This window comes from Eretmochelys imbricata, chromosome 4 (genome assembly GCF_965152235.1).
Source record: "Eretmochelys imbricata isolate rEreImb1 chromosome 4, rEreImb1.hap1, whole genome shotgun sequence".
Lineage (NCBI taxonomy): Eukaryota > Metazoa > Chordata > Testudines > Cheloniidae > Eretmochelys > Eretmochelys imbricata.
In genome coordinates, this window is record NC_135575.1 from 100,062,724 (window position 1) to 100,090,363 (window position 27,640).

Consider the following 27,640-nt stretch of genomic DNA (forward strand, 5'->3'; position numbering starts at 1 on the left):
TATTAAAAAATACGTTGCATAATACTTCTGAAGTTGCTAGTTGGGTTAAATATCTTAAGCTAGTAAGAGCAATTCTGAATACAAATATCCACTAATCATTTCAAACAGGAAGGAAGTTCTGAAGTTCCACCCAAATTTCAGAGTTAAGATGGTTATGGTTAAGAAAACCTTATTTCGTCTTGCTTTAAAAAAAAAAAAAAAGTTGGTCCACTGGAACGACTGAGAATGTGATAAACAATTCTAGGTTCCTACAGTTAAATACTTTAATAGATTGACATCTCAATATACTTAGCAAGATGTAACCACATATTAAACTTAGACAGAAATGACTGACAGTTAATATATACTATTTAAAATGATTTATAGTTTAACTTGCAACTTGATCTTTACATATAATTAGAAATGCTGTTTATCATTTTCCCGCTCAATCACCAATGTTTCCAAAAAAATTGTTAGAATCATGTAAATGTAAACCAAAAAACTTGCTGTCATTATTCAGATGAATAATATAATATTGGTATTAAGTGTTCCTATTTTGCTTGACATTTGTGAACTATCAGGATGCAGAATAAGCAGCACTTTCACCATTTCTGAATTGTTACTGCTCATAGAAAGCAGTTTCATAAAAAGCAACATTTGAGCTTCCTTTTACCAGTCCCCATTAGGCTGACAATTATGATTTTTATAAACCATGGCAGTACTGTGACATGTCAGAGATAATTCAGAATTCATTTTAGCATCAACATACCTGTCTAGTGTTAAAATGAAATTTTCTATTCAATTTTTTTGTTTTTAAATTTCCTCTGTTGCTTCCTAAAGCACATCTGACTGAACTGGGGCATTTGTGTGCTCACCAGCTGTGCACAAAATGTTCAACGCAAGTGCATACAATGTAGGCATGTGAAAAATCCAGACCCATTTTTAGAAAAAACAGGCTGAATAATAATTTTGATGATCCGCTTCCATATGCCATGGTCATAAATAATGACACTTTTCAACAAGATGGTAGCTGAAAATTGTAAGCGCAGACAACCATTTAATTTCATTGTTGCTATGTGAACTTTTGACCACTGAACAAAACTTGCAAAGATTACTTTTAAAATTAAGTATGCCCAGATATGTACAGAAGGCATGTTTCAACATGTCACGTTCTACTGATTAGCAATTAGCTAATTTTGAGCTCACCCCTAAGGAATTTGAATTATCTATTGTAGTTGTTACTTTACGTGCATTTTGACATTAAGAATTTAATAGCTGGACTGAAACAACTACATAATAGAGACTCTTTAGCAAAACATCCCCCTGCTATTTCCATAATAGCCAAGAAAAGAGTATTAATTATAAATGTTCCCTAAAGGTAAGTAGTGGCCTGCATGGATATACCCTGGCATCTAAGTATGTGAATCAACTTATACAGGAATGTTTACCACTATAGCAATATAATTTCAAACTTCGAAGAAATAACTATGAACCAGTTACAAAAGTCTATTTTCAAATCCATGGTCGAGGATGCTTAACCATAGTTGAAGGTAAAGTTTCTTTTGGTTTGACCAATTTTTTTGATAAAGAAGGTATAAATAAGTCAGGTGCTGAGCTCTCTACTCCAATCCAGCGATAGTAATAATGTTGAGCTGAAATTTGAGATTTGTTCCCTTGTGGATTGAAGTATGGCACCATTACTGGAGGCAGAACTATCTCCACAGGTTTCAATACAACCATTTTATCTTCTGCCCGTGGCTTTCTAATGTGTGTCCGTCTCTCAAACACCTTACTCATAGATGACAGATTGGGTGTGTTCTTCAGCATTCCTGGCAGGGATGAGTTTGAGATGGGTTTGGTCATTTTCTTCCGCTGAATGGAACTGTTTGTTTGGTTCACATTTTTTTGTGGCCCACTAATTGCTTTAATTGGTGAAACTTCAGAATTAGTATTAATCATTTCTCGGTTCAGGAACTCTATAATGTTTGTTTGTACCCCAGTATCTTTAGGAACATTTCTTTGCTGTGTTACTTTTGATTTTTTCTTCCTCTTCTCTTCTCTCTTTGATGATTTTCCTATATCAAGACCTTCTAGTAGTCCCTTTGCTGCAGCACGAGCCAAAATGTCTTGTACAGACATTACTTCAGCTGGATCCCTCTGAAATTAAAGAAATGTTAGTGGAGCTAAACTACACCATCAAGTTATGCACTCTATTTTAATCTCTTAGGATAAACCTGCACTTTAAAATACAGGGCAATGAGTCTCAGTCCCTGGGTGTGATGGGTGTATCAATCCCACACTGGCAATACAGGGGTTAATAAACGGCTTCGAGCCCAAGGGGCCACACCCTCTCACCTTTCCTGGGCATGCTCCCAGTGAAGAGAGCATATAAAAGAAAGCAGCTCAGCTCAGTCTGGGCTGGCTAAGGAGGACAGCTGGCTCCTACCAGGAAGCTGCCAGGACTCCAGACTGCTAAGGCAGAGCACCCTGACCACACCGCAGGGACCGAAGGGGATGATGAGCTGCTACCAGTGGAGAGATGCCAGAGCCAGAGCAAAGGGAAGGAAGTGACCCAGCGGATGCGCTCAGGGATACAGAGACCTGAATCCTGCAACAGAGTAACTGGTTTCAAAGGGCTCTGTGTGAGAACCTAGTGGAGCAGGGTGGGCCTGGTTTCCCCTCCCCTGCACTTGCCCCACTGCTGCCAGAGCGGCTCCTTGGGCTCTCGCTGCTTACTCCTGACAGAGGAAGCGCCCTCCTAGACTTCCACTACTGCGCCCTACCGGACCCCCCACTGACCCCTTGACACTGGGTCTACAGGCTCGAGTTTGTGCTATGGCACTAAAAGCAACAGGGTTGACTTGGCTCTGAAGTCCACCCCCCTATCCTCCACTTCAAGCCCAAATACCTCTACAGTGCTAAGCACAGCTATGGCACAAACTCAAGTCTGTAGACCAGGCTCTTGAAACTTGCTGCTGTGAGTCTTAAAATGTATAGATGTACCCTTCAATCCCTTCCAGCTGTTGTCAAGCTCAGCGTATATTCTAGAAAAAAAATGCAAACATCTTGAAAGCAACAGCTGCATGTTATTAAAGGATGTTGACTTTACTGCAGAATCAAGGGTGTCTATAGTCTAGTTTAGAGGAGGAGAATGGAAGTCCAGACTTGTGTGTTTTACCTGCAGTTTCTACACTGACTTGCTGTGTATCAAGGCACTTTTAAGCACTACATGCTAGATTCACAAAGGAACTTCAGCATGGTGACAGAGTGGAACTTTTACATGCCAAGAAAATCACCGGGATTCACCAAAGTTTGAGTTTGGTGCCTAACCTCCCAATACAATGAAGGGGGCGAGAGAATGAGTCACAAAAGCCTGCAGGCTCGGTGGCTCTTTGCCTGAGCTAACCCCATGGGAGACAACAGCTGAGAGCAGGCCTCCTCCTTAGCAAGAAGAGGAGAAAAGCCACCACTTCCCTCATAACTTTTAGCCCAGAGGCTAGGGTACTCCCTTGGGATCTGAAACTCATCCCCTTCTACTTAAGCAAGAGAAGGGATTTGAACTGGGGTGTGCCACCTCTCAAGTGAGTGCCTTAAGGAGCAGGCTATAAGCCATTCTGATGTGGGGCTCTCTCTCTTGCCTGCTGCAGCTGTTCCACTGTGGACATGTAATTTAAAAAGAAATCAGTGGAGCAGGGGGATTGGATCTCCCACCTCCCCAAGTGAGTGCTCTATCTACCAGGCTGTTTGTCTGCTCGCTTTCTGGCTCATGTTGAAGCTATTCCATGCTGTGGTTAAATAATGAAATACTCATTTGTTCCCACCTTAGCCCCCAAGCCATTTCAGCAGAAGAATGCCTATCTTGCCCAGTTTGTGCACTACTCAGGGGGCTTAGGGATCTGGACGCAAGCCATGGTTCTGGTGGGTACATGTGCAGAGGCAGAAACATGGGTGATAAGGAACTTTTACTGAAAATATTTAGGTGTTGAGTGAATTTAGGTACATACAGGGGCAGCTGAGCAGGGATTTTGGCACCTAAAAGTAGCAGTTAAGCACCTATGCCCTTTTGCGAATCTAGGCCTATATTCTGCCTATGTGTATGAAGAGAAAAATACATCACCATTTATGAACACTGAATTAATTGTTTGCAAAGCACTTTGGGTGAAGTATACAATGTAAAAAGTTTTACTAGGAAGTTTTCCCACTATTAAATTCTTTCTAAAGATACGAATTAAACTGTTAAGATAGATATAAGGTTAGAAACACAACAGGGCTGGGAATGAAACTGAGGACTGGAATACTTAGGCTGAAACATCTCACAGTGAACTCTATTCGTGTGTCTAGCAGTCTCCCTCAGACAAATGGTGGGAGCCCCATCTGTGGCATAATCTAAAATTTGATTAGATGATGTATTGCGGGGGGGGGGGAATTCTGCACTGGCAGGAAGTTATACTAGACTATTTAACAGGTTTTTCCATCTGGAATTCTCTTGCCGTAATGGAACGCTTTGACTTATCTATCATCCCAAGAGAGAAGCTTCTCACCACCCATGGTGTTGTCATAATACGTAGGGAGATGGACTGACTGATCAAATCAATCTTATATTTAACTTCCACAATTAATAACCTTGAGTATTTTATCCCCCCAGAAAAGAGAAATGACAAGTTTTCCCCACTTACAAGCCACATTAAAAGGTATCAGTTGTGGTCATCATTTTTCCAGCCTAGGTGAGCACTGCACTGATGTAAACAAAGCACTAGCATGAGGCCAACCATTCTTTAAACAATTTAAAAGCCTGAGACAGCAAACACTGCATGTAGTGCTTACTATGCCAACTTATCCAAGGACAAGTCACAATGCAGGAGCGGGATGTAAGCTGGAAATTACTTTTAGCTTAATTACAATATAGAATGTATCTACAGCATGTTCTGTTCTAGTAGAAGCTGTATTGTGGATTTTATCAAGTTTATATAATAGTGTGCATTTGTTGGGGAAGGAGAGTCTTTACCTCAAATATGTCATTTGAAACAAAGGCATATTTCTAGATACAAAAATATTCAATTAGAAAAAAAAATAAGATTTTTAAATTTCAAATGAAAAAATATTCAGAAGGATAAAAACAGACTTCTTTTGTACAGTTCATCAAAGCAAGCTCATTCATTTTCTTGGCAAAGAAATCTAGAGTTGGAGACAGTGAGTAAATGAGTAGTAAAATATATTTTGGACTGTAAACACCTTTCAAAAGATTCTACTTGAAGCATCAAAACATATCCATGTAAAACAAATGATAATAAATACTTTCTTAAAAACTGTTCAACTATCTTGGGGATTCAATCCTCACTGGAAACTTTTTACTTTTCACTCCATGGTCACGTAGTGGGAGAAGATTCATCTGCTTCAATACTAGTGAACAACATATATATAGCAGTGCTGTGATCCCTGCTGGGCTTGATGAATACAGGCAGAACATGATGATTGCCTTAACAGCCCCTCTGCTTAACACCAGTTTCAGTCAGCATGTTAAACATACCATGGTAACAGGGGACTAAGGTCATAGGGAAAGAAGACGGTAACTGCACACAACCCAATCCTCCCTAAAATGTGACAGAGTTAAAAACTGGATCAAGCAGTACAATAGATTTCATTTGTCACACAGACCCACCTCTTTGATACATAAAAACTGAATAGAAAACTTGTAAGCTTTCCAGCACATCCCTTCTATCTCAGCATAATGCAATTTCAGAAGCTGGATCTTTCAGCTGCACTTGCGTCTAGAGAAGTTGTTGCACTGATCGAAGAAACAAGCAATCTTTTGCCTAGCAGAGTGTAACCAATGCTCAGAGACAAGTCCACTGTCCTGTCTGTATGATTATGGTGAAGTCAGGTAATTTATGAACGTTCCCATCTGTGTATTCATTTTTAAATCATATTTAAGAAACAAAATAAAGAGAAAATCATGTATACGTCTTAAACAAGTACTTTCCCCAATGCATACTTTTTATGGCTTACCTGTCTTGCTAGAACAGCTAAAAAACAGCAATTGGAAATCTCTGAAGGTTCCATTTTGAAAAAAATATCAGAAGGGCCCTCTATTTCTGAGTTGCACCACAGAGAAGGAATAAGTCTGTAAATATTACAAACAAGACTTGTAATTTTAAAATGTAAATAAATAAGGAAACTAAAAATCAGCTGAGTACAGCACACAGACAAACTTTTCTTACTGACATGCATTACATTTTAGACACCCTGTTACTCATTTAAAAATACAATTATGATTAAAACAAAAATTTACTGATAGAATTTTAAATAATTTATATTGTCTTTACCAACAACAAACCTGTACTGAAATAAACTTTTGAATGTTCGCTATCACATTTTCATAAACTCACTGAAATTAGGTCCAATTATTAAACAAATCACTGTGCTTTGAGTATATCAAGACAGTGAAGATGTTGATCTGTATTAAATACAGACACATTAATTCAAATGTATTAAATATATTTTTCTTTGTTAATGGGACAATATCAAATTATATATTATAAAAAGTTCCTTGCGTGTGTAGCTAGAACATTTAAAAACTAAAAAATTTAAAATCTAGACCCTGATCCTCAGGTTCATTAGGCTGTTTTGAAATAGCTGCACTGAATATAGAGACAGTGGTATATTGACTCCTATGTCAACTTTCTCCTTGCAGATTCCAGGACCATTGGCAGCCAGTGTAAATTAGAGCAGCCATTAAACTGCTCAAACTTACACGGTGGTATGAGACTGGTCTACTGGACCAAAAGCCACCTTTGTACCACCTCCTCCTTACCTGTGCCATGGGCTTCTCCAACTGGTGATCATCTAAGGAAAAGCACTTCAGTACAGAGCACTGGATTTGATATCAAGGAGTATATGGAATCAATTCTCCAATACATGTACCTTTGAATAATGCTTAAGGTGGGCATGGTATATCTAACAAGAGTAATACCACTAGGACTCCCTATAACATATTAACTGAGAAAAACTGAATAATTTTGCTACATATGCAGAAGCTAACCTAAACTTGGCATGGTAGTCTCTGAAGAGCCAAAAATGGAAATACACCAACTACTTAAGAGTCTTCATCTGAAAACAAATGGTCACAAAGCACACCCTAAAAGGAAACATGGGTTCAGATGCTGCATGCTGCTCAGAGCGGGTCAAGAGCACAGAGGGGACAGGTATAACACCTTTCCAACAATTCAGTCCTAAGATGAGCACATGTTGGCCCAGAGTCCCACCACAAAACAGAGCAATCTGAAGGAAAGCCTCACTGAGGGACTCCTTAGGCACCCATATCTGCCAGGTTGAAGTCTACTTGCTGGAGTGACACTGACAGATATAACAGACCAGAGAATCAAACCTATGGCAGTTTCTGAACTAGTGGTTTCCTGAACCCTTGAATCTTTTGTTTAAGAGGAAATCAAATACTGAATAAAGTCACCATCTCTCGATCAATGATCTTCCCTAACCAGAAATCTTTGCAACTGTTCCTTTCACTTTTGTTCTCTGTGCAAATTTTCCAAAAGGAGAGAATATTTTGCTCCTCAGCATAGACAAGATCAGAGTAGATTTAGCAACAGCACAGATATTGGACTGTTAAATTATCATAGCCTGTTCCCCTCCAGCTGCAAGTTCTCCCCCATCTGATCATAGGAGTTGGCAGTTCTGCAGCAGAATTTCTTGATGAATTCTGCACTCTTTGAAAGTGTGTATTAAAAAAAAAAAAAGATTATTAGAGTCACTATTTCTCAAGGAAAACAGCTCAAGAAAATGGTCATGAATAAAACATTTTAATACATTTGGGTTTGAAAACTTTTCCAATTTATGAAAACAATCACAGTATATATTTTATTTAAGCTATGCCATTATTACTTTGCTCATGCAAATTACTAGGAGTTCATAACTATGCATTAAAACATGCAAAATATAGTTACCTATAGGTCCTCAGGATATAATATTTTCCTTCTTCCAATAAAGGAAGCATTGTTTCCAGAGTCATTATTTTGAATTTTTCTTAGTTATAAAGTAGTTTAGGTATGTGATATCCAAGGTGAGTTTTATCTGCCCTTGCTTTCTTAGGATTAGGAAGCACCTTAAACTTGTGTAAAACACTTTTCTTTTGGCTGGTGTAATGGGTTCCATAATATTTTAGGGAAAGAATTATCAGCGCGAGTTTGTTTTTTCTGACACTTAGGTCTCCTTTTGAGGATTTGCCACAATACTGCTTTATAGCAATGAACACTGCTACGGCTGTACGTGTCGAAGGTGATTCAAAAGACTGCTGGGTTTCAAAGTCCCTCTTTTTCCCACTTTGGAGACAAGAAGTGGCAGGACTTCATAGCCCTTCAAATCCCAAAGGAACAAAAATAATCTAAAGTCTTGAGGCCCATGTTGGTTTTTGGTCCATTGGTTTTTGACATTGAACCTATGGCTACTGATGTAGAATAGTTGTATAAGGGCTCCCTTTCACCAGGGACATTTTTACAATAGGAAAATGTATTATGTTCTAACATGTCTTAATTAATATGTTGTAAAATACTCAGACAAGGATGGCTGTGTTAAAGTCATCTACGTTAGGGTTGGCCATGATTAGCTAACAATTTCAATCACTATGGGCCCTGTCTAAACTGAATCCTAAGTACTACTGTACATTTTGCTACTTAACACGTTTTCTAAAACTATATGTACGGCCGCTGTCAAGAGGCTCTTGGAGAGTGCCTAGATAATCAAGGGCGGAAATATGGTATCATTTTCATTTGCCTCTGGCAAAGTAGCATCCCCTACCTTTTCTCCTAGGGCAAGTTTTGTTATTTGCATTTATATACAAAATAAAAATAATCACTGTAATTATTTACATTTCTGTGTTGTGATTTACCCCTTCAACTCACAAGTGGGTACAGAAATCTTTTTAACCATTATAGTAGCTGGAAAGGATAGTTTGTGTTCTAAACAACCATTTGAAATACCGAGACTCCTTCGAAAAAGAGCTCCAAAATCCAGGAGAGCTGACTAAGCCTGGCATCATCCTTAGAGTTTCATGACATTTTTCTATGGAGAGTCTCAGATAAGACTTTAAAACACAGGTCCTCTCACCTATGTATGGACATTAAAGATACCATGACACTTATAAGTGGAAACTTGCCCCAACATCCTTGGCCAAAATTTCTCCTTCCACACTTCTGTGCAGCAGGGCATGTATATGATTATTCCTACTCTCAATTCCAATGCAGTGAACTAGAGTGGTGCCAAAAGTGTTTTGGTTTGTGAAGGGCTTTGCAATCCTTTTGTATGCTTTCGGTGTATGTAAACAAAGTAAAATACTACATGTGAAATAAACAATGTTAGTGCAACTTCTGAGCACTGCCTGCAGCAATATCTAAAGCCCACGTTAGTGTCGAGATAGCAAGAAAAAACCTATTTTAAGAGTCTGCATGCATATCTGGAAACTGGGCATTTTTTCCCAAAGACAGCAGGGTTTGAACCTGTGTAACTTGGATGACTTTACACACTGATAGCAACTCTCATTTTTAAAAAATAATTGTGATGTTAAGCTATTTTTTCTTTGCTGTTTGATCTTCTAGTTACTCTCTGACAAGTTTATGCCTAAGTTCCCTGGTCTCAAACCTGATTCAGTTTAGCCTAGTTTTCTCCCTGCTCCTGTTGGTAGTGAGAAAACAGTACAGTACTCCTATACCACCAGTCCAGTACCACATCATTTCCATTCCAGTAATACTCTACTCCCCCCTCTGCCAGAATGCTGATCTGAGAGTCACTGTGCAATCAGATCAGCAATCTGGGAGCAATGCACTTTGCACTTCCACATTACCAAAAGGAAGGGCAGGTGGCAGAAAAATATTAAACATTGCCATGATGCAAGGGAAATTGAGAGGTCATGGTTTAGGATAGAAGCATGATTCTGAGGGGTAAAAATCCTAGCTAAAATATGGCCAACATTTGGTCTAAGGGTGAATAACAAATTGTACAATTTTTTGCCAACTTTTTGGATTACTAAAAAGACAAATCTACTAAATCACATACAGTATTTGACACTTTTCCTGGTCTCACCTCTAAACTGGTGTTAGACAACCCATACATACAACATACAATACACAACTTTGGGATTAAACTAAGGACAACTCTTGTCAGCTTATCTACCCCTTTTCATAGGACACTATATAGAATAAGGTAGAATACAATATTAGAATGTTTAGTAAGGATTGTAATAGATTTGCTAGAGTAAAAGTAAGGGTACGTTTGAAACCATGCTCTGAAGCTGATTTACAACACACAAAATCAAAAAATGGTTTAATTCACAACTACTACATTTTAACTAATTTACTGTATGTGTTCAAATCTCACCTATGGAGAGGATAGAATTTAGACTGTTTTCCTTTGACTCATCCTATCAGGGAGCAGGAGTCGGAGTGTCTCACTATGTCCTTGAGACAGGAAAAGGAAATCAGCGCTCTAAGCCTACAGGAGTCTTATGAGCTTTGGGGATCTCAGAACACCTGCAGAAGCCTGGTTGCTTCCGAGCCTCATGGAAGCAGACCAGACAACTGGGTCCTATATTTTGAAATGGACATCTTGGAAGATAAAATCAACTTGGCTTCCTAGCTAAGAAGCAAGTTCATTAAACATGACTGCCACATAAATTGGAATACTTACTTACAGAGAACAGATAGTTATATTATTTATGATTTGGGAGAGAAAAAAGACAGCAGAATCCAGCTTTACTTAAATTACTCATCATTTAGATTTAAGAAATAATCTTCAAAGGTCCATACAATAGACATCTATGGTAAATACTCAGCCAACACAACTGAGCAAAGTTAAAAATGGAAAAATGTAGCTAATGCCTTTTTATGTTTTTTAGTATTCCTCAGACAGGACTATTTATTCCTTACCTATAAGGCTGTGCTTTACTTCCTTCCACTCCAGATTCCAGTGCTTTGTTCAATACTGCATCATTTTCTTCTGGATAAACTGAACAAGTGCAGTAGACAATGGCTTGCACTTTATTAACTATAAACATGCAACAAAACATTTTTCTAGTTTACCATTTTTGGAATAAGGAAAGCAATTTAAAATTCAAAAATATACGATTTTTTAAAACATACTTCTGTTTCAATTGTTATGAAAATCATTGGAAAGTTATCAAATGAATAGTGAATATGCAGAAATATTCAGTGAATGATCAGATCATAGAAGATATTAAATCATCCTTTCCATCTCTCCCCCCCCCCCCCCCCCAAGGCAAGTTAGTATATTTCTAGTAATCTGTCCAATGTATTTTAAATTTTCAAAGCAACAGAGTTGCCAGCACATTTTCCAGCTATACCACATTCTAATACATTGCATTTCCAGGAAGTTTTTATTGTTATTGAGATTACATTTTTCCTTTTCAAATGTCATCCTTTTACATGTAGTAATACCCACGTGTGCCAACCTAAATAATTTCTCTCCAGTGCTTTTTTATTTAAATATATTTTAAATATTTGCAGACTTAGGCACAAATTCAGGCCTGTGTGTGACTGTGCTCATGCTACTAAGAACAGAGGGGTGAGGGGAAAATGGGATAGATCAAAGAGGGAATTACAGTAGAACCTCAGAGTTACGAACACTTTGGGAACGGAGGTTGCTCATAGCTCTGAAATGTTTGTAACTCTGAACAAAACATTATGGTTGCTCTTTCAAAAATTTACAACTGAACATTCACTTATTACAGCCTTGAAACTTTACTATGCAGAAGAAAAATGCTACTTTTAACCATCTTAATTTAAATAAAACAAGCACAGAAACAGTTTCCTTATCTTGTCAATTATTTTTAAAAACTTTCCCTTTTTTTAGTAGTTTACATTTAACACAGCACTGTACTGTACAAAATTTGCTTGGGGTGGGGGGGCGACTCTGCTGTCTGATTGGTTCCGAATGAGGTGTGTGGTTGACCAGACAGTTGGTAACTCTGGTGATCGTAACTCTGAGGTTCTACTGTAATCCACTTCCCAAACCTGGGGCCATGACTAAGCCTCCACGCAAGTTCCCAACATAATGACTGTAGCCTCAAAGCTGTTATACTATGGGCTTGCTATCATCAGCCCCTAAAGGCTAGTCTGGGGAACACTAGAACATAGGGATCCCCTGTTCATGCCTCCTGCCACGGGGACAGGAGGGGATGGAAGTGCACGTAGTGCTAGAATGACCCTATGCCACTTTAAGAAATCCCTGGCTGTCTAGGGGAATCTTTGTCAACGGTCACCTTTCTGCTGCCAGATTGGCACAAAGCAGCTGGAGCAGGTACCAAGATTTGGGCCTTAGTTCTTCTTTAGCCACCACATTGGCCAAACTGTACATGTTTAGTCCTTCTAAGTTGTTCCACGTGAATCTGTCTCTCCACATTCTTTGTTTTTCTTCTCTGAACCTCCAATTCATGTTTCTGGGCATTATAGATCCCATGAATTGAAGTCTCTTCCAGGTGCTGTTACACCAGAGCAACAAACAGAGACAGACATGCAATGTCTAGGCACTTATACCACAAAAACCATGGCTGCTGTATCACACTTCAAGTGCATTTTTAATGTGTGATTAATTATTACGGTTTATTATTTGTACTACCATGGCACCTATCAGCCCTATGCCCAGGCTACATTTACAGTTTAGGCGGACATAGATACAGTGCTCAAGGGTGTGAAAAAAGCTACACTCCAGAGCACCATTGCTATGCTGACCTAACCCCGGTGTAAACAGAGTTAGATCAATGAAAGAATAATTCCATCTACTTAGCTACCATCACATGGGGAGATGGTGTTCCTACAGCAACAGAAAAACTCCTTCCATCCCCACAGGCTGCATCTAACACTATAGGGTTATGCTGGCATAGTCACGGCCCTGCAGCTATAGTCCCTGTAGCATAGGCCCTAGTCATGGGCACGGCCCCATTGTGCTACGCACTGTATGAATGAAGAACAAAAAAATGGTCCCTGCCCTGAAGTTCATCCCTAGGGCTCTTCTGCTTCACGAGACTTTTCCTCCAACTAAATAATGTTTTGGATATTTTTCTTTAGTTTGAATATTTCCATATCCTTCAGGTCTACAGTGCCCTCATTACTCTGTGCATGCAGTAATAGCCTGATCCTGCAAACACTTCTATGTGTGTGTAACTTTCCTCACATGACTAGTCTCATTGTACTTAAAAGTTATTTCCATGCCTACATGTCTACAGGATTGCCACACTACTGTGGGGAAGCAATAAACTGCTACATACAACATATGCTTCTGTTTACCAACTTCTGAGCCTTTTTTTAGTTACTCTTGATTCTTTGTCCCAGATCCTCAAAGGCATTTGAGGCACCTAAGTCACATTGATTTCAATGGGAGTTAGATGCCTAAATATTTCTCAAGATCTGGGGATTCGTCATTTTTATTTACTACTTTAGTTATTGCAAGTAACTTTTCAAAAGCATTTAAGTCCCACTGAAAGTCATAGGGAATTAAGTGCCTTTGAAAATTTTATCCTATAATTATATATCACTTTACTACTGCAGCTGGTAACAGGAAAAGGATCCTAACCTTACTGGCTGCTTTACCGGCTTTTACGTTCTTCTCTAACTTCGGCGCATGAAACAGGTAAGGAGGAAGGACTTAGTACCACTTATATAAATGTTGAGAGAAGGAAACTGAGGTAATAAATTTATTCACAGTAGACTATATGAGGTGGACATTACTTTGAGGACGTGGTACACATTTACTGTTGAAGATTTAAAGTAAGAAATGCCTATTTTTTTTTTATACACTGCATCAAATTATGGTCATGTTTTCACAAACTTGAGAGAAAACAGACTTACATCGCATTGCGTGCATTAACTCCTGAAGCTGCCTCTCAGCAAGAATATGGAGTTTATTTTCAGCTACAGATCCTTGAGAAAGGTCTCTCAGCAATCCTGCATCTGAATGTAAAGTTATTAAAACAATAGTCAAATTCATTTTTACATTTAAAACTCATGTTCATATTTTAAAATCCATTTGTTTTCACTGAAAATTCTCTATTAACAGACATGATTACTGTTGATGTAGTGAAAACAGATCACACGAACTGCAAAGTGCAAGGGTGCCTATATGATTACTTTTTCCCTCCTAATTATTCAGTTTATATTTAAAATGTTACTATGTTACTATGTTATTTCTCAGTATTTAAAGAAGATTTTGTACAGTAAATCCACTTAAATCACTTAAACATTTAGTCCATAAGGGGATATGGTCAACTGAAAATGAAATGCTTGACAATATCTTAAATCTTGAAACAAGTGTTTTATTTGTGACATATTTCTTTTGTGAAATAGACAACATACAGTGAACACTCAATTAGGTTTATGAAGTTGAGCATTATTCTATTTAATTAACTTGAAACTATTCTTAGAGATTTCTAACTGGTCTCCGAATCCTGTAGTATCATCAAGAGCATTACCACAATGCTTGTTTCCTTCTTGGACATCTTGAATTTTCAAATGCAAATCAGAACTAAGCAAAAAATCTTTTCATTTGTTTGGCTTCTCTGGTTAAATGTCTCTCTCATTATACATTGAGTCCTGCAAAACACCGAGCACACCCTTAACTCCCACTGAAGAGGGATCTTGAGCCACAAAGATTGGCCCTGAACCAAAAAGTCTGAAAAAATAATGAAAGTCTTTAGTCACAGTTAAGTATCACCACATTTTGTTTTGTCACAAATGTAGTGACATATTGTGACATACACATTGTGAAAAGTAAAAAATTGAAAATAAATTGAAAAAAATCCAAACCCACAGACAAAAATTAGGATATATTTAAATCTGAAAGTGCTCCCTGTGTGAGGCAATAACCTCAGCTAAGTAAATTCAAGGTTGAAGGTTTCATGTCCCACAAAATGGTTATTATTGAGCTAACAGAAACAGAAAGAACTCTATTATACTGAAATGTGTCTACATCCCCTCTAGGCTTCTTTTCTATTCCTCCTCATCCCATAAGCAAGTTTTAACCCTCACTTCTGCTAGGAGATATTTAATTTCAAACTGCATTAATTTTGACTCCTTAGTTCCCTGACCCCTTTCAAAAAGTATTAGTAATTCACCAAGCTAGTAATTCCCCACTGAATGGGGAATATGAAGAACTCTCCCACTGGAAGGAAGAACAGGAGGAGAAAGGACCTCGCTGGTTGCGAAGTGCAGACGAGAAAAGAGTTTGAAAAATGCCAACAACTTCATCTGTCAGCAGCACTTCACACATTATACTAAGTTTTCTAGCCTTTATTTTTGTCACAGTCTAAATGTTAAAAGTTAGATACTTCGTGTGATCTGTCAGAGTAAGGTCCAGATTTAAATATTAGCTGATTCCATCTGATGAGTAATATGAAGTACTTCAAAGAACCCAGATTCTGTTTAAACACAGTATTGTTCAATTAGGTTTTCCTATATTTCTCATTGCTTTTTTTTTTTTTCTTTTTAATTAGGATGGGCATGTAAATAGTTTCCTGTTTCATTTAAGATTTTTTTTTCCCCCTTCTGCTAGTTTGTACTAGGAAAAAAAAATTTTCAGTGAATAGTAAATTTGCCAACAAATGCATTCTTCAGGACACAAACTATTTGCAAATTCAAGTCAAATTTGGCAACTAGTTTCTGCCAAAAATTTTTTCGAAAGTATCAGAACAGTTTGTTTTGACATTTTTGAATTAAACCTTTTGACATTTCATTTAGAAAATGTTGTTATGAATTGACATTCCAAACGTTCAACCTAAACAAAGTTTACGTTTTGAGTTTCAGTGAGGGGGGGAAATCAGTTTCAGTGTGTTTTGGTTTGGCCCTTGAACCAAAAAATCAATTATTCATTCAGCCCTTCTGCTGATCTCAAAAGTTGTAAACCTCCTTTTAACAATTGTTTTTAAGCTAGCCAATTTTGATATAATAAACAAAGATGAATTCTCCACTTGATGTCATAAGTGCAATACCAGTTGGACTCTTAAGAAAATAAGTTTCTTTTTCATGTCCATGTCCTGAAGAAACAGGGATAAGATTTTGTCAAAGCACAGTCACAGTAAAAAATAGGTAATTTCCTTCTATGGTCCTAGAATCATAGAAATGTAGGGCTGGAAGGGACCTTGAGAAGTCATCTAGTCCAGCCCACTGAGTTGTGGCAGGACCAAGTAAACCTAGACCATCTCTGACAGGTGTTTGTCCAACTTGTTTTTAAAAACTTCCAATGATGGGGACCCAACAATCTCTCTTGAAAGCCTATTCCAGAGATTAACTACCTTATAGTTAGAAAGGTTTTCCTAATATCTAACCTAAATCTCCCTTGCTGTAGATTAAGCCCATTACTTCTTGTCCTATCTTTAGTGGATGTCAACCTTGTGGACACTGCTGCTGCATATTCACCCTTCATTAATTTGTTTTGATCTAGTCTTCTTTGAAACAAGATTAGAACAAAGCAAACAACCTGTTAATCAGTGCTCAAATTATATGAGGGATTGAGGGGACGGGGCTGCCCTTCCACTCTGACTCCCCTCCACCACACAGACCCCTCTTCCCAGTGCAGAGCTCCTAGAAAAGGCAGGACTGAGTCTCTGCCCCCTTTATCCCCCAGGTTCCCTGCAGTGACAGCTCTCGTTCTCTGCCTTCTTTCCCCCTTGCAGGTTCCTGGGTCCTCTACTTCCCAGTCCCTTCTGCCCCCAACTTGCCTGATCCTCAACCCTTCTCTTTCACCAGCTTCCCCAATCTGCCTCTCTCTTCTCTCTCCCCAGCCTATTGCTGGAGAAGGAATGGTCAGGATGGGACACAATAGACTTAAACTAATTTCTGCCAAGCAACTGGGCACTGCCCTTCACTTTCTGATTGGCTGAAGACCCTTCTCTACAGTGGGAGGTCAGAGCCTAGGATGTGCCAGTGAAGTGCTAAGCCTGGGCAGCAGGTCCCAGTACCAGGAGAGAGTGTAAGGAATCAGGGGAGCTAAGGAAACAGGGCAGAGAATGGGAGCTGCCACCATAGGGGATGGGGGGGGGGCAAAGACAGCCCTGCCCCTTCTAGGAGCTCCGCACTGGGGAGAGGGAGGTCTGTGGGGGTGGGGGGAGTTAGAGTGGAAGTTGGAAACACAAGGCTAGGGGAGGCAGATGGGGTTTTAGATGCAGAAGTGGAGCTAGGGGTGGTTGGGTCGGTGCAGAAGTCTGGGGGAGGGGCAGGGAGGCAGGGGCAAGGGCAAAACGCAGACAGGAGTGTAGGGGTGATGGGGAGAAGGAGGAGGCTGCTTATCAAAGCCAACTAATGAACTGTTCATGTGGACCCTGCTGCCCTGCATCAACAGGGTCCTTTCAAAGAGGACTAGATCAAAGCAAACTAGCAAACTGGGTTCATATAAATGTCAAAATTCACAGTTCTGTGACAGTTGCGACCACAGTAAAAGATTCATATCCCTATTATTAAGGAAATGAGGGGAACGAGTATATTATTGACCCCGAAGTGAAAACTGTTGATCACATGCTGTGTATATATTATTGTAAAACAACAAGATTAATACTGAAACAAAATCAGGATATTAAAAGTAATTATATTTCTATAATTAGGGATAAACTTTGACCAACATAAAAACATCTTAAATATATGGCTTAGGAAAACAACATACCTCTATGGAGTAGCTGTTCTACCTAATTTATCAAAGTACTAAATATACCAGGAGACATTTTAGAAGTATTTATTTGGCCAGTATGATGCGCAGTCAAGATAACACAGCTGTTGGAAACTGACTCTTTGCAATTCATGACTAATCTTGCACTCTAATTATTCAAAATTAAGATAGTCTGAAATTCCACTATTCAAAAATTTCACAATTCCTAATTTTCATATTTGACCCCCTACCACTTCCAGTAATCAGCATTCATCTGTCTTTGCGATTTTAATTGCGTAACTGTCCCATTGTATTTATATGGTATTTTGCAATTATACATGTAGGAGTATTCAAAGTATCATTCATAGGATCTATATTTTTGTTAGTTGAAATTAAAAAGAGAATTTGAATAATACTATTATTCGTATCATTGTAGCACCTGTAGCCTCCAGTGAAGAAATAGGACACTTGTCTAAGGCACTGCACAAAGAACAACAAAATTGTCCCTGCCACACTAACAAGTTAAACTTAAAGAAAATGAAAACACAATTGGTTAATTATACTGTAGTATCAAAATTACCTTCATGTTCATTTAGAATAAATTCTATTGGATTACTAACACCCAATCCCGAGCACCGAGGTAGCAGCAAAATAACTTTAGCCTTTTGCAGTCTTTGATCTGTTGGTTTAATATCAGTAAAATCCTCATGTAGTAGCTCAATGTCTGAGAAACAATGAAACACAGAGCTTAATATGAAAGCAATCCAGTAAAATTTTAATCTAATAAAGCAAAAATCACATTGGCATTATGCTAATTTTACCTAAAACAGTTTGTGTCTACCATTAAAATATGAATGCTTATAATTAAAATGCAGTTACTTATCAGTTACTAGACTTTTCATATTCTATTATCTCTACAAGGGCCTGGATGGGTGCCCTGTAGGGAACAGTGTCATATAATTTAAGGCCACAATGAACCACCAGCTTATCTAGTCTGACTGCCTTCCTACTACAGGCCATAAATACTACCCAGCACTCACACACTGAACCCAGCAACTCAAATTAGACCAAGGATTTACAGGTTTCAGGAGACTAAAGTATTATGTTTAACTTTAGGCAGAGAATAGGACGGACTGAGAGACACCAATGCCTGCGGCCCCTGCAATGGCAGGGACTTGATTAAGTGAGGTATACCCAGATGATCCTGGCAAGCAACCCAGGATGCAGAGGAAGGGGAAAACACCCTAAGGTCACCACCAATATGACGTGGGGGAAAATTCCATCCTAACCCCATATATGGCCATCAGTGAGATCTTGAGCACGTTAGCAAGAACCAGCCAGCCAAGCAACTGAGAGAGAGAATGCCTGGTACCATCTCAGGGCACCAGCCCTCCTCATTCAGTGTCCCATCTCTAGCTGTTGCCATCTCTAATGTTTCAGAGGAAGGAAAGAAACAAAAAAACACCTACACAGCATACATTGGGAGTGGGTGGGGGCTTAATGTCCCTTCCTGATTCCTTGAGGTGAGCAGCTGAAAGCCCTGAAGTGTGAGATTTAGGAACACCAAACAAGACCCTCAGGACTGCTGGGTCCTGCTGCCCACAAGGAACCCCATCATATAATCGCACTCATAATTTGTCCAGCTCTCTCTCAAAACTAGTTTAGTTGTTTGTTCCCATAACTCCTATTGGGAAGCTGTTCTAATTTCCAGCCTGAAGCTGTTCATGGCTAGTTTATAGCCATTTGTTCTTGTGCCAACACTGTCTTTCAGCTTAAATAGTTCTTCACCCCCCACAATGTATATTTATAGAGAGTAATCATATCCCCTCTCAGCCTTTGCTTTGCTAGGCTAAACAAGCCAACAGGCAAAGGAGAGAGAGAAAAGAGGCACTTATGGCACCTGGGAGTGTGAGGAGGGAGGGGCCAACTATCACCTGAAACAGAGTACAGATGGACAGAGAGAGAGAGAGAAGAGGAGAAGGAAAGGAGTTGGAAGAAGGGACAGAAGGATATAGATGGGGAGACAGGTAGGGAGAGAGAATGGAGCAGAGGACACAATCAGGACAAGGGGAAGGGGAAAAGGCAAAAGAAAGAATAGAAATTCTCTCCTCATGTGGCCTGCTTTGAGCATTATTTCAGTTGCATTTTGTGTTTCTCTGTACAGGCCAAGTATAATCTCTGAAGAGTTGACTAAGAATTGGGAATCTCATGCATGCTTGTACTTTAAAAAAAAATTGAACTGTAAAATATTTGATGTCCTTCATTTCAAGGTGTGTTATTCCTCACTGCCCCTCCTTCAGAGTCCATGTGTTGAGAGGTATACCTTAGCAGGAGACTCAGCCTTGCAAGACAGCTGTATGGGGGGTTTAGGTTAAATCCCAACAGGGCTTTTTAGAGACATAGCTAAGATTGACTCTCTGAGCAGAGCATATCAGGTGCAGCTGAACTCAGAAGAAGCAGCAGATTGCAAAGACACCAACTACAGGCAGTATATCACATTGCAGCAAAGTTTTCAAGTGATCTAGGGGCAATGTTACTGGACTCCAAAAGGAACGTCCTAGCCCTCTTATCCCTCAAAAAGAATCCTGTGAAATGAGGCTTTGAGGGTACAAACTGGGAATTTTCTGTACAAGTCTCTCTCTCTCTCCCCTATCACACAAAAAAGACTCACTACTTATTTGATAAATTGGTGGGGAGTGGGATTTACTAGACTTGTCACTTAATTTCAGTTGCAGCAACAGAATTTTTCATGGGATTATGACAGAGCATGGGAACCTCTAATTGACTTAATTCCTTAAAAACAAACAAAAAAACGATACAAATATGTATCTAACTCTGCCCTGATGGTGCATGAATGAGAATACTGACAGACATTTTTAAATACCTGAAGGACTTTTTCTACATATATATTGTACCAGAAACATTTTAAAAACATTTTTGCTCAACTGAAGAGTAAGCTTTAAAATGTGGCAGAATTACCTGGGATCTGGAAATAACTGTATTATTAAATAAATGCTTAACACATACTTCCACATTCCATGTGTGTGAACAGCTCCTTCAGTTCAACTTCCTTTGCCTGCGATTTTACGCCACATACAAAAACTTTGGATGTGCTCTGATTTGACAACACTGACATGTGGGCAGCAGTCAGCCGTGAACCCATATGAGCTACTATGATGTCATCATCCATGTTTAATAAGGCCTTCACAGAATGTACAGCGAGGCTGCGAGACTTATCCTGAAAGATAATACATGATGCCAGTTAAATAATTAAATATGGCTAATTAATAATTGGTAGATTTAGGTTGTTGAATTTTAGCTTCAGATTAATTTGGTTACTCCAAGTACTGTACTCTTTCCAACTAGACAGGTGTGTTCAGTTCCTCTTACCAATGAGTGGGGAAAGAAAAAAAAATCTTTATTTTGAAGTCTGTATGGCTTAGACTTAAAGATGAAAATACAAATCTCACTGATTCTAAATTTTAAAAAATGATAGATTATCATTCCAACGCCAACACACACAAAACGGTTGAGCTGTCAGTGGGCACAGAAGAACGGGAGAAACAGATAGGTATGTCGGTCATCCCTTGCAAGGGGGAACTCAACCATTTCAAATGCCTGAAGTCAGCCTCGTCCAATTTGAGGTTGGGGCATACCTCTTTTACTGTGGAAAAGGACCTGTTTTATTCATATGTCATGGAGGCAAATGGAACCTTGTTTTCTGATGACTCTAGGAAATAGTACTGTTCACCCAATATGCCTTTTTTAGCAATGACCTGAGATGACATTAGAATCCTCTTTTAAACTTGATTATCAGTGCAATGTCCACTAAGCTTCCCCTTTCAGAGGTGAATCCTCACATCACTACAGTATACTGATGGCCTAGTATAAAGGTAGAACGAAGACAAGTAGAGAACATGTTACAAGTCTTGTGCTGAATTTGACTGTGACAAACAATTTTAAATAAACCTACACAGTAGCTTTGCAGGAGGTGAAGAAGAGTTTCATTGCCTCCATTATAGCATCTGCAAAGTTCTAATGAGCAGATCTGTTCTGGATGTTGAACAACTTCGTTAATCTGCATCATATCAATAACAGAGATGAGTTTTTCCCAGGAGGAGTTATTTTGCTGATAAAATCATTTAGATTAGGATCATGCTACTGGATACTTTTGTCGGAAGACCATGTGTCAGGAGACTCAGACTATTACTATAGTTGAACATCAGTATCTCATTTAGACAGGGCAGTCTTATTCTGTAGCTGTCTTATTTAATATGTATATGGGGCCTTTATGAGTGTTATAAATATGGGGCCAAGATTTTCAAAAGTGACTAGTGAGCAGGCCCTTTCAAGGTTCTCAAGCTGTGCATTCAAAGTCACTCATCACTTTTGAAAATCTTGACTATAGGTCATGTTGTCTTCAGTACTAAGGCCTTAGGTGCTGTGGAGAGCCAAGGAAAAGGTCCCCCACATGCATGTGATCATGTGGACTTTTATAAAGTGCGTATTGCTATTTCAAACAAAAAGGCTGATTTAGTGCTGGAACAGGATAGCAACAGAGCTGTTGTATTGGGGCCTCACATCACCTATGTACTGTTGTAGGGATCTCTGCACCAGCTTTGAATAGGCTGGCATGGAGGTGATGCTGAGGGCAAGCCAGGGGAAAAGCCACTGGAGTTTCTGAAGCTTCAGTGGTTAGGAACCCCTATGCATGCACTATGGAGGGGGACTGGCCACTATCTTAGCCTAGGGATGTAACTGCAGCAGAGATGTCAAAAACATTAAGATGCCATTATTTACCAACTAGAGAATTTTTTTTCAAAAGTGCCTAAGTGACATAGGAGCTTAAATCCCTTTTTCAAAGACAAAAGGTTCTTTCTCATTTAGAAATGGGACTCTTATGCTTTTGAAAATTTTACCCATAGTCTCTATTAAAAAAAAGTTTTATAATAAAGATCTCAACTCAGACGTCATACTGATTGCATTGGAGCTATCACTTTGAGTCACATTTGCAGTTGAGAATGTTAATGCTTCCTAGGCTCTTCACTATAAAAAAAATTATCTGTAGTGTAATGCTTCTGTCAGGTGGAATCGGAAGCAAAAAGGGCCAGGTTCAATATCTAGGATTTCCTCTTAATACAAAACAGAACCGGCTTGAGTCCTCACCCAGTAATTTGGGGAAAACTTATGACCAGCCCAGAAACTTCTAAGAGACAATACTTCCCCATTCACAAACACTGAGTATGTGTATAACAAAAGAACTTTTATTAAAAGGGAAAGGGATCCAAGCATTAGTTTGGGACAACACCACAAAAACATTCAGAAGCATGCAGACATAAGCAAAAACCAACCCCACTGTGTGTGTTGGGCAGTGTTCTTTGCCGGTTTTCCACCTTGCAGTGGGAAAATATGACAAAAGAAATGTCTCTTTAACACACCACTGCTTTCTCCCTCTGCTGCACCCCATTCACAGCTGGCTGTCCTTTGTTAGTGATGACTCAGAGCTCGTTGAGGTGTTCAGAAAGGAAGGAGGGAGCAATGTCTCTGGCCATTTGGTGCCTCTGCAACTGGCTGTTTGCCAGTGCATCCACTGCTTTTCTCTGCTGCTGATCCTGTACAGCTGCTGCTTTTCTTTGCTGTGCTGGTTGCATGCTGTCACTATTGGACACTCAATGCCACTTCTGCGATGCCATGTTCTGAGGTTCCACGAATTAACACAGGTCTTTAGTGATTTCACTGGGTAGCAGGAAACCTCATTGCCAGTACACCCCTTGCATCGTCTTTCCTTTCATCACTGTCCCTACCCCTTAGACCTTCTCAGGGATTCAGCTCTAGTAATCACTGAACAGAAACAATGACTCTCAATTGAGTCTCATTAGCTCTGTCTTTAAACACTAGAGGGGGGTGGTCAAATGGTGTCTAGGACTTTTTGGGCAGAGTACACACCAGCAAGTAGGACCACCTGTTCCTACCCCCATCTTCCACTGAGATTTGGCATTCCTACCCCCTGCTTGGTGAGTAAGGTTTAGTTTAGGGTGACCTCCTCAATCAGGACAAGCTAATTACAGTTCTGCTGCCCTTTACTTACACAATAAGAGTAACATTTAATTACCTCTGCACTCATTACTGAAATGATCTGTAACCTAACACCAGACAAAAGTGATCATTTTGGCAAAGCAGCTCCATCATGCTGCGTACCTAGGCAGAGTAGGTATGACTACTACAAACTGTCTGTTCCTGAAGTCTTTTCCCCCAAGCTCAGCACCAGATGTCAGGGGAGAGCTCATTCAGACCCTGCTTACACTAGGAAGTTTACAGGAAGTGCTAGTGCCTGGTTATTTATTTAGTCATAAAAAAAATTAAAACCATGCAATGTCTGAACAGACTATAATGTACAGCATCATCTTAGTTTGCAGATCAGATTATGAGACCCACTTCAGACTTATTTAGCTCACCTGTAAAATGAGTTTATAACTTGTGAAAAGTTCCAAATTAAGTATTTCTTCTTTGAGAGAGGCAGGAAAAACCAGTACATCATGACAGTGTTTGTCCAGACAGTAAGTATAACCTTCAAAATCTGACACAGATTCAACTTTTGTGAATCCCTCTTTTTTCAATTCTTTGTAAATGTCTTCAAGGCTGTTAACAGAAAACATGCATAACTCATAGTAATCCTGACCACTGAACATACAATGTTAATAACTAAAAATTAATTTGGAAAAATCTGGATTTTTGCCATAAAAAATATCATACAAACAGAACTCAGAGGTAGGATTTGACATTTCATACCAAATTTACTGCTGGTGTAAACAGTTGCAGTTCAACTGACTACAGTGGACTCACATTCATTTACACCACCAGTGAATTTATTGCTTAGTCTCTGAATCACCCTCTTGCAGAAAGATAATGCACGAATGAACATTAGGCAATTTGTAATTCATAATATCCAGGGTATAGTCATGCAGTTAAGTGTCGTGCACAAAAATCTCGCATTTGTTTTAATCTACTATTGTTTATATAGTGCCATAAATTTACACTGTACATCGTAAAGAGAGGGCCCAACATGGCAATCTTTAGTCAGGTCAACTAACATGTATTCTGCCCAAGTACAAGTTGCAGAATCATGTTCAGAGTAAGACACATTCTCTGCCCTGAAGCTGTCAGTCTAAAATAGACAAGACAGAACATCTGAGGTAAGGAGGGTTATGAAGAAATTACTGGTAAGGAAAAAAAGCTGTGACACTAATGTCAAGTTATCCATCCTATCAGTTCTTTTAGTACTGAAATAAATACTAAAACTTATATTATTTACTGACATATATATAAAGAAGCATTTAAAGGAACACTGTCAACTAGAAAAAATTAAAAAAAAAAATCAATTAAAAGTAGTTCTAGGTACTATACGTCCCTCCCAAAGCCCTTTACCAATTTTTGCAGTTTTAAAATACCATTTCTGGTTTTAATATTTTTTCCTCCACTTCGTTGCTATGTTCAAGACACACAAAAATAAATTAGGGAAACTGACTATGCAGAGGAAACAGTGCGGATGACTATATGCAAAAGATACGTCTGTACTGCAGCTGGGAGAGTGCTTCTGAGCACATGCAGACAGACATGCTAGCTCTGCTCAAGACAGCATGCTAAAAATAGCAGTGTAGTCAGGGTAGCACAGGCAGCAGCTTGGGCTAGCTGCCTGAGTAAAAACCCACGCAGAACCCCTGAGTACATATTCAGGCACCTACCCTGACTATATATTCATTTTTAGTGCAATAGCTGTAACGGAGCTAGCATGTCTGACTACCCACACTGGAACATGGCATTCCAGCACAGTGCAGATACACTCAAGGTGTTGTCAAATGCATCGAATAAGTAAACTGGAAAAAAAACAATAGAAAAGCTGTTATTTTTCCTCTAGCATCTTGTCAGTTACAAGTAACACTTAAGATTACTGTACCACAGTAGGTTAAAAAATGGCAGATGGAAGTGTGATGTTTAGGTCAATTGGGTCCTGTTAAGTAAATGTTGATTAGAAGAAATCCATGCCTTATAAGATAATAATGTACTATGCAAATTTTTAAAACAAATTCACAGAAGGGCAGTATACAATTTAATATGTATATTTCTATAATGAACATATGGAATGTTAATTTTACAGATCTTACCTGCTTTTTAATGTATTTATCCAAGCATACAAAGGTAAAGCAGAAGCCCTTTGTTCCTGTTTCCGTAGAGTTTCTGGTAGAATATATTCAATTGAAAGAGCATCATGTTTGATTCGACATCTTGCTAAAGCAGCAGCCAGTTTGGTCTTAAAACTACAAGTATAAAATGATAGCTTTACCCAGATTAGAAGATTTTAGCTCATTATGATGATGTAACATTTATACTGCAGTAATGCCCAGAGGCCACAATCATGAGTATGGTGCCATTTTGCTAGACACTATACAAAAATATAGTATGAAACAGTCCCTGCCCCAAGGAGATTGCAGTCTTAGCCAACATGCATAGCTGAGACTATATTACTTAAGCATACAACTGTCTCAAATTGGGCCATGTCTCACCCTGACCTCCTGAATTTCAGCTTCTATTTTAAAAAAGAAAGGAAGTGTGTAGCTGTTATGGGTAAGAAGAAAACCTTGAAAACATGATGCACTTGTAACCAAAGGTAATGAAATCTGAATTTCCAAGGAGTCTGAAACAATAGTTTTTTAAGAAGTGTTAACTGCCTCATTCATAAATGGTGTGTTAAGTCTAATGCCCAATGCTTGATCAAAGCACACAAAAAAGTCGAGGGACTAACATATTGTGAGTGATATCATTTTGCTGTCACAAGTGGTCTTTTTGTCTCTAAAGTACTTAGAATATGTTTCAACTGGAGCTGGAAGGTATAATTTCCAGTTCAAGGAGACACATCCACCCAAGCTCTGACTATGTACCCAGGGTCTTGGACAGGATTGTACTCACGGCAGCTAGCCCATCCAGCTGCTTGTGCCGGTGCAGCTACACTTCTAATTTCAATAGTGAGACCATATTCTCCCACGAATCCAGTGACTTTACTAAGTAAATATACTGCAGAGGGAATGACTTTGGCATTACTTTAAATATGAGACTTATCAGATTCTTTGTTCGATGTCTTATGAAAGTACCTCTAAAATAACCTAGAGGAAGTATGGTAGAGCAGAGTGCAAGGCTGTTAGGTGTTTTACAGAGATTCCTTAGTTCTTTACCATGCCATGCTCATCTTTCTAAATCCCTTTATTGAATGCTGGAGTAACGTTTTTTCATATTGACTTGGTCTTGGGTTTTCTGGATTTTTCCATCAGATAAGCAACAGAAATAAGGCACTACATTTTTACTTCCAAAGTATTCCATCAGCAGTTTTGACTAAATACAAGCTTAATCTTAACTTTAGGAATCCAGAAGTTTCTCTTTGAAACCAAATCATCTTTAAAGACACCCACGATGGCTTGAGATGAAAACAAAGGTTTACAATATTTGCAATTTTAAAAATCTATTATAGGTTATAAGTCTATATTTTTGCCCACTTAGAAAATTCCTTATAATATATACCTGTATAGATAACGTTCTATATCTCGGACTTCTGGTATTGATTCCTCTTCCTCAGAAATCTGTCGGGCTTGAAACTTTCGATCTTGGAGGTCATACAACATCACAACAATTAAACTGGTCAATTCATCTGGCTGCAATAGGAAAATAACCATGTAAAGAAATGGAAACAAAACAGGTCTCAATCATGCAAAGAGATCCACTTCCAACCCCTTACACTCACAGAAGATCTATGTCTTCAGTAGGACTACACGTAAGAGTCCACGTAGGTGGTTCCTTTAGGGAGATCGCTATGTATTATGGAGACTTATTTTGAATGAAAAACAGGAAGAGACATGATTTTAAGTACCTAACTTCTCATCAATAAGACAGACTTTTATTAACTATTTTTATTGAAACACCCAAACTTTTAGTTCGCCATGGTGAAGAAAAAACTGGTTAC

At 38.9% G+C, this 27,640-nt stretch overlaps 1 protein-coding gene across 1 annotated transcript in view; it reads right to left on the minus strand.

The window, feature by feature from the left end:
• Positions 1–1,491: 1,491 nt before the first annotated feature.
• NSUN7 (NOP2/Sun RNA methyltransferase family member 7) overlaps positions 1,492–27,640 on the minus strand; it is a 52,972-nt gene continuing 26,823 nt past the window's right edge. Inside the window, 11 exon segments of the mRNA XM_077814595.1 lie at positions 1,492–2,136; positions 5,986–6,100; positions 10,911–11,028; positions 13,848–13,949; positions 18,212–18,262; positions 18,265–18,295; positions 18,297–18,355; positions 20,659–20,869; positions 24,087–24,270; positions 25,794–25,946; positions 27,202–27,332. Of these exon segments, the coding sequence (XP_077670721.1) occupies positions 1,492–2,136; positions 5,986–6,100; positions 10,911–11,028; positions 13,848–13,949; positions 18,212–18,262; positions 18,265–18,295; positions 18,297–18,355; positions 20,659–20,869; positions 24,087–24,270; positions 25,794–25,946; positions 27,202–27,332 (1,800 nt within the window).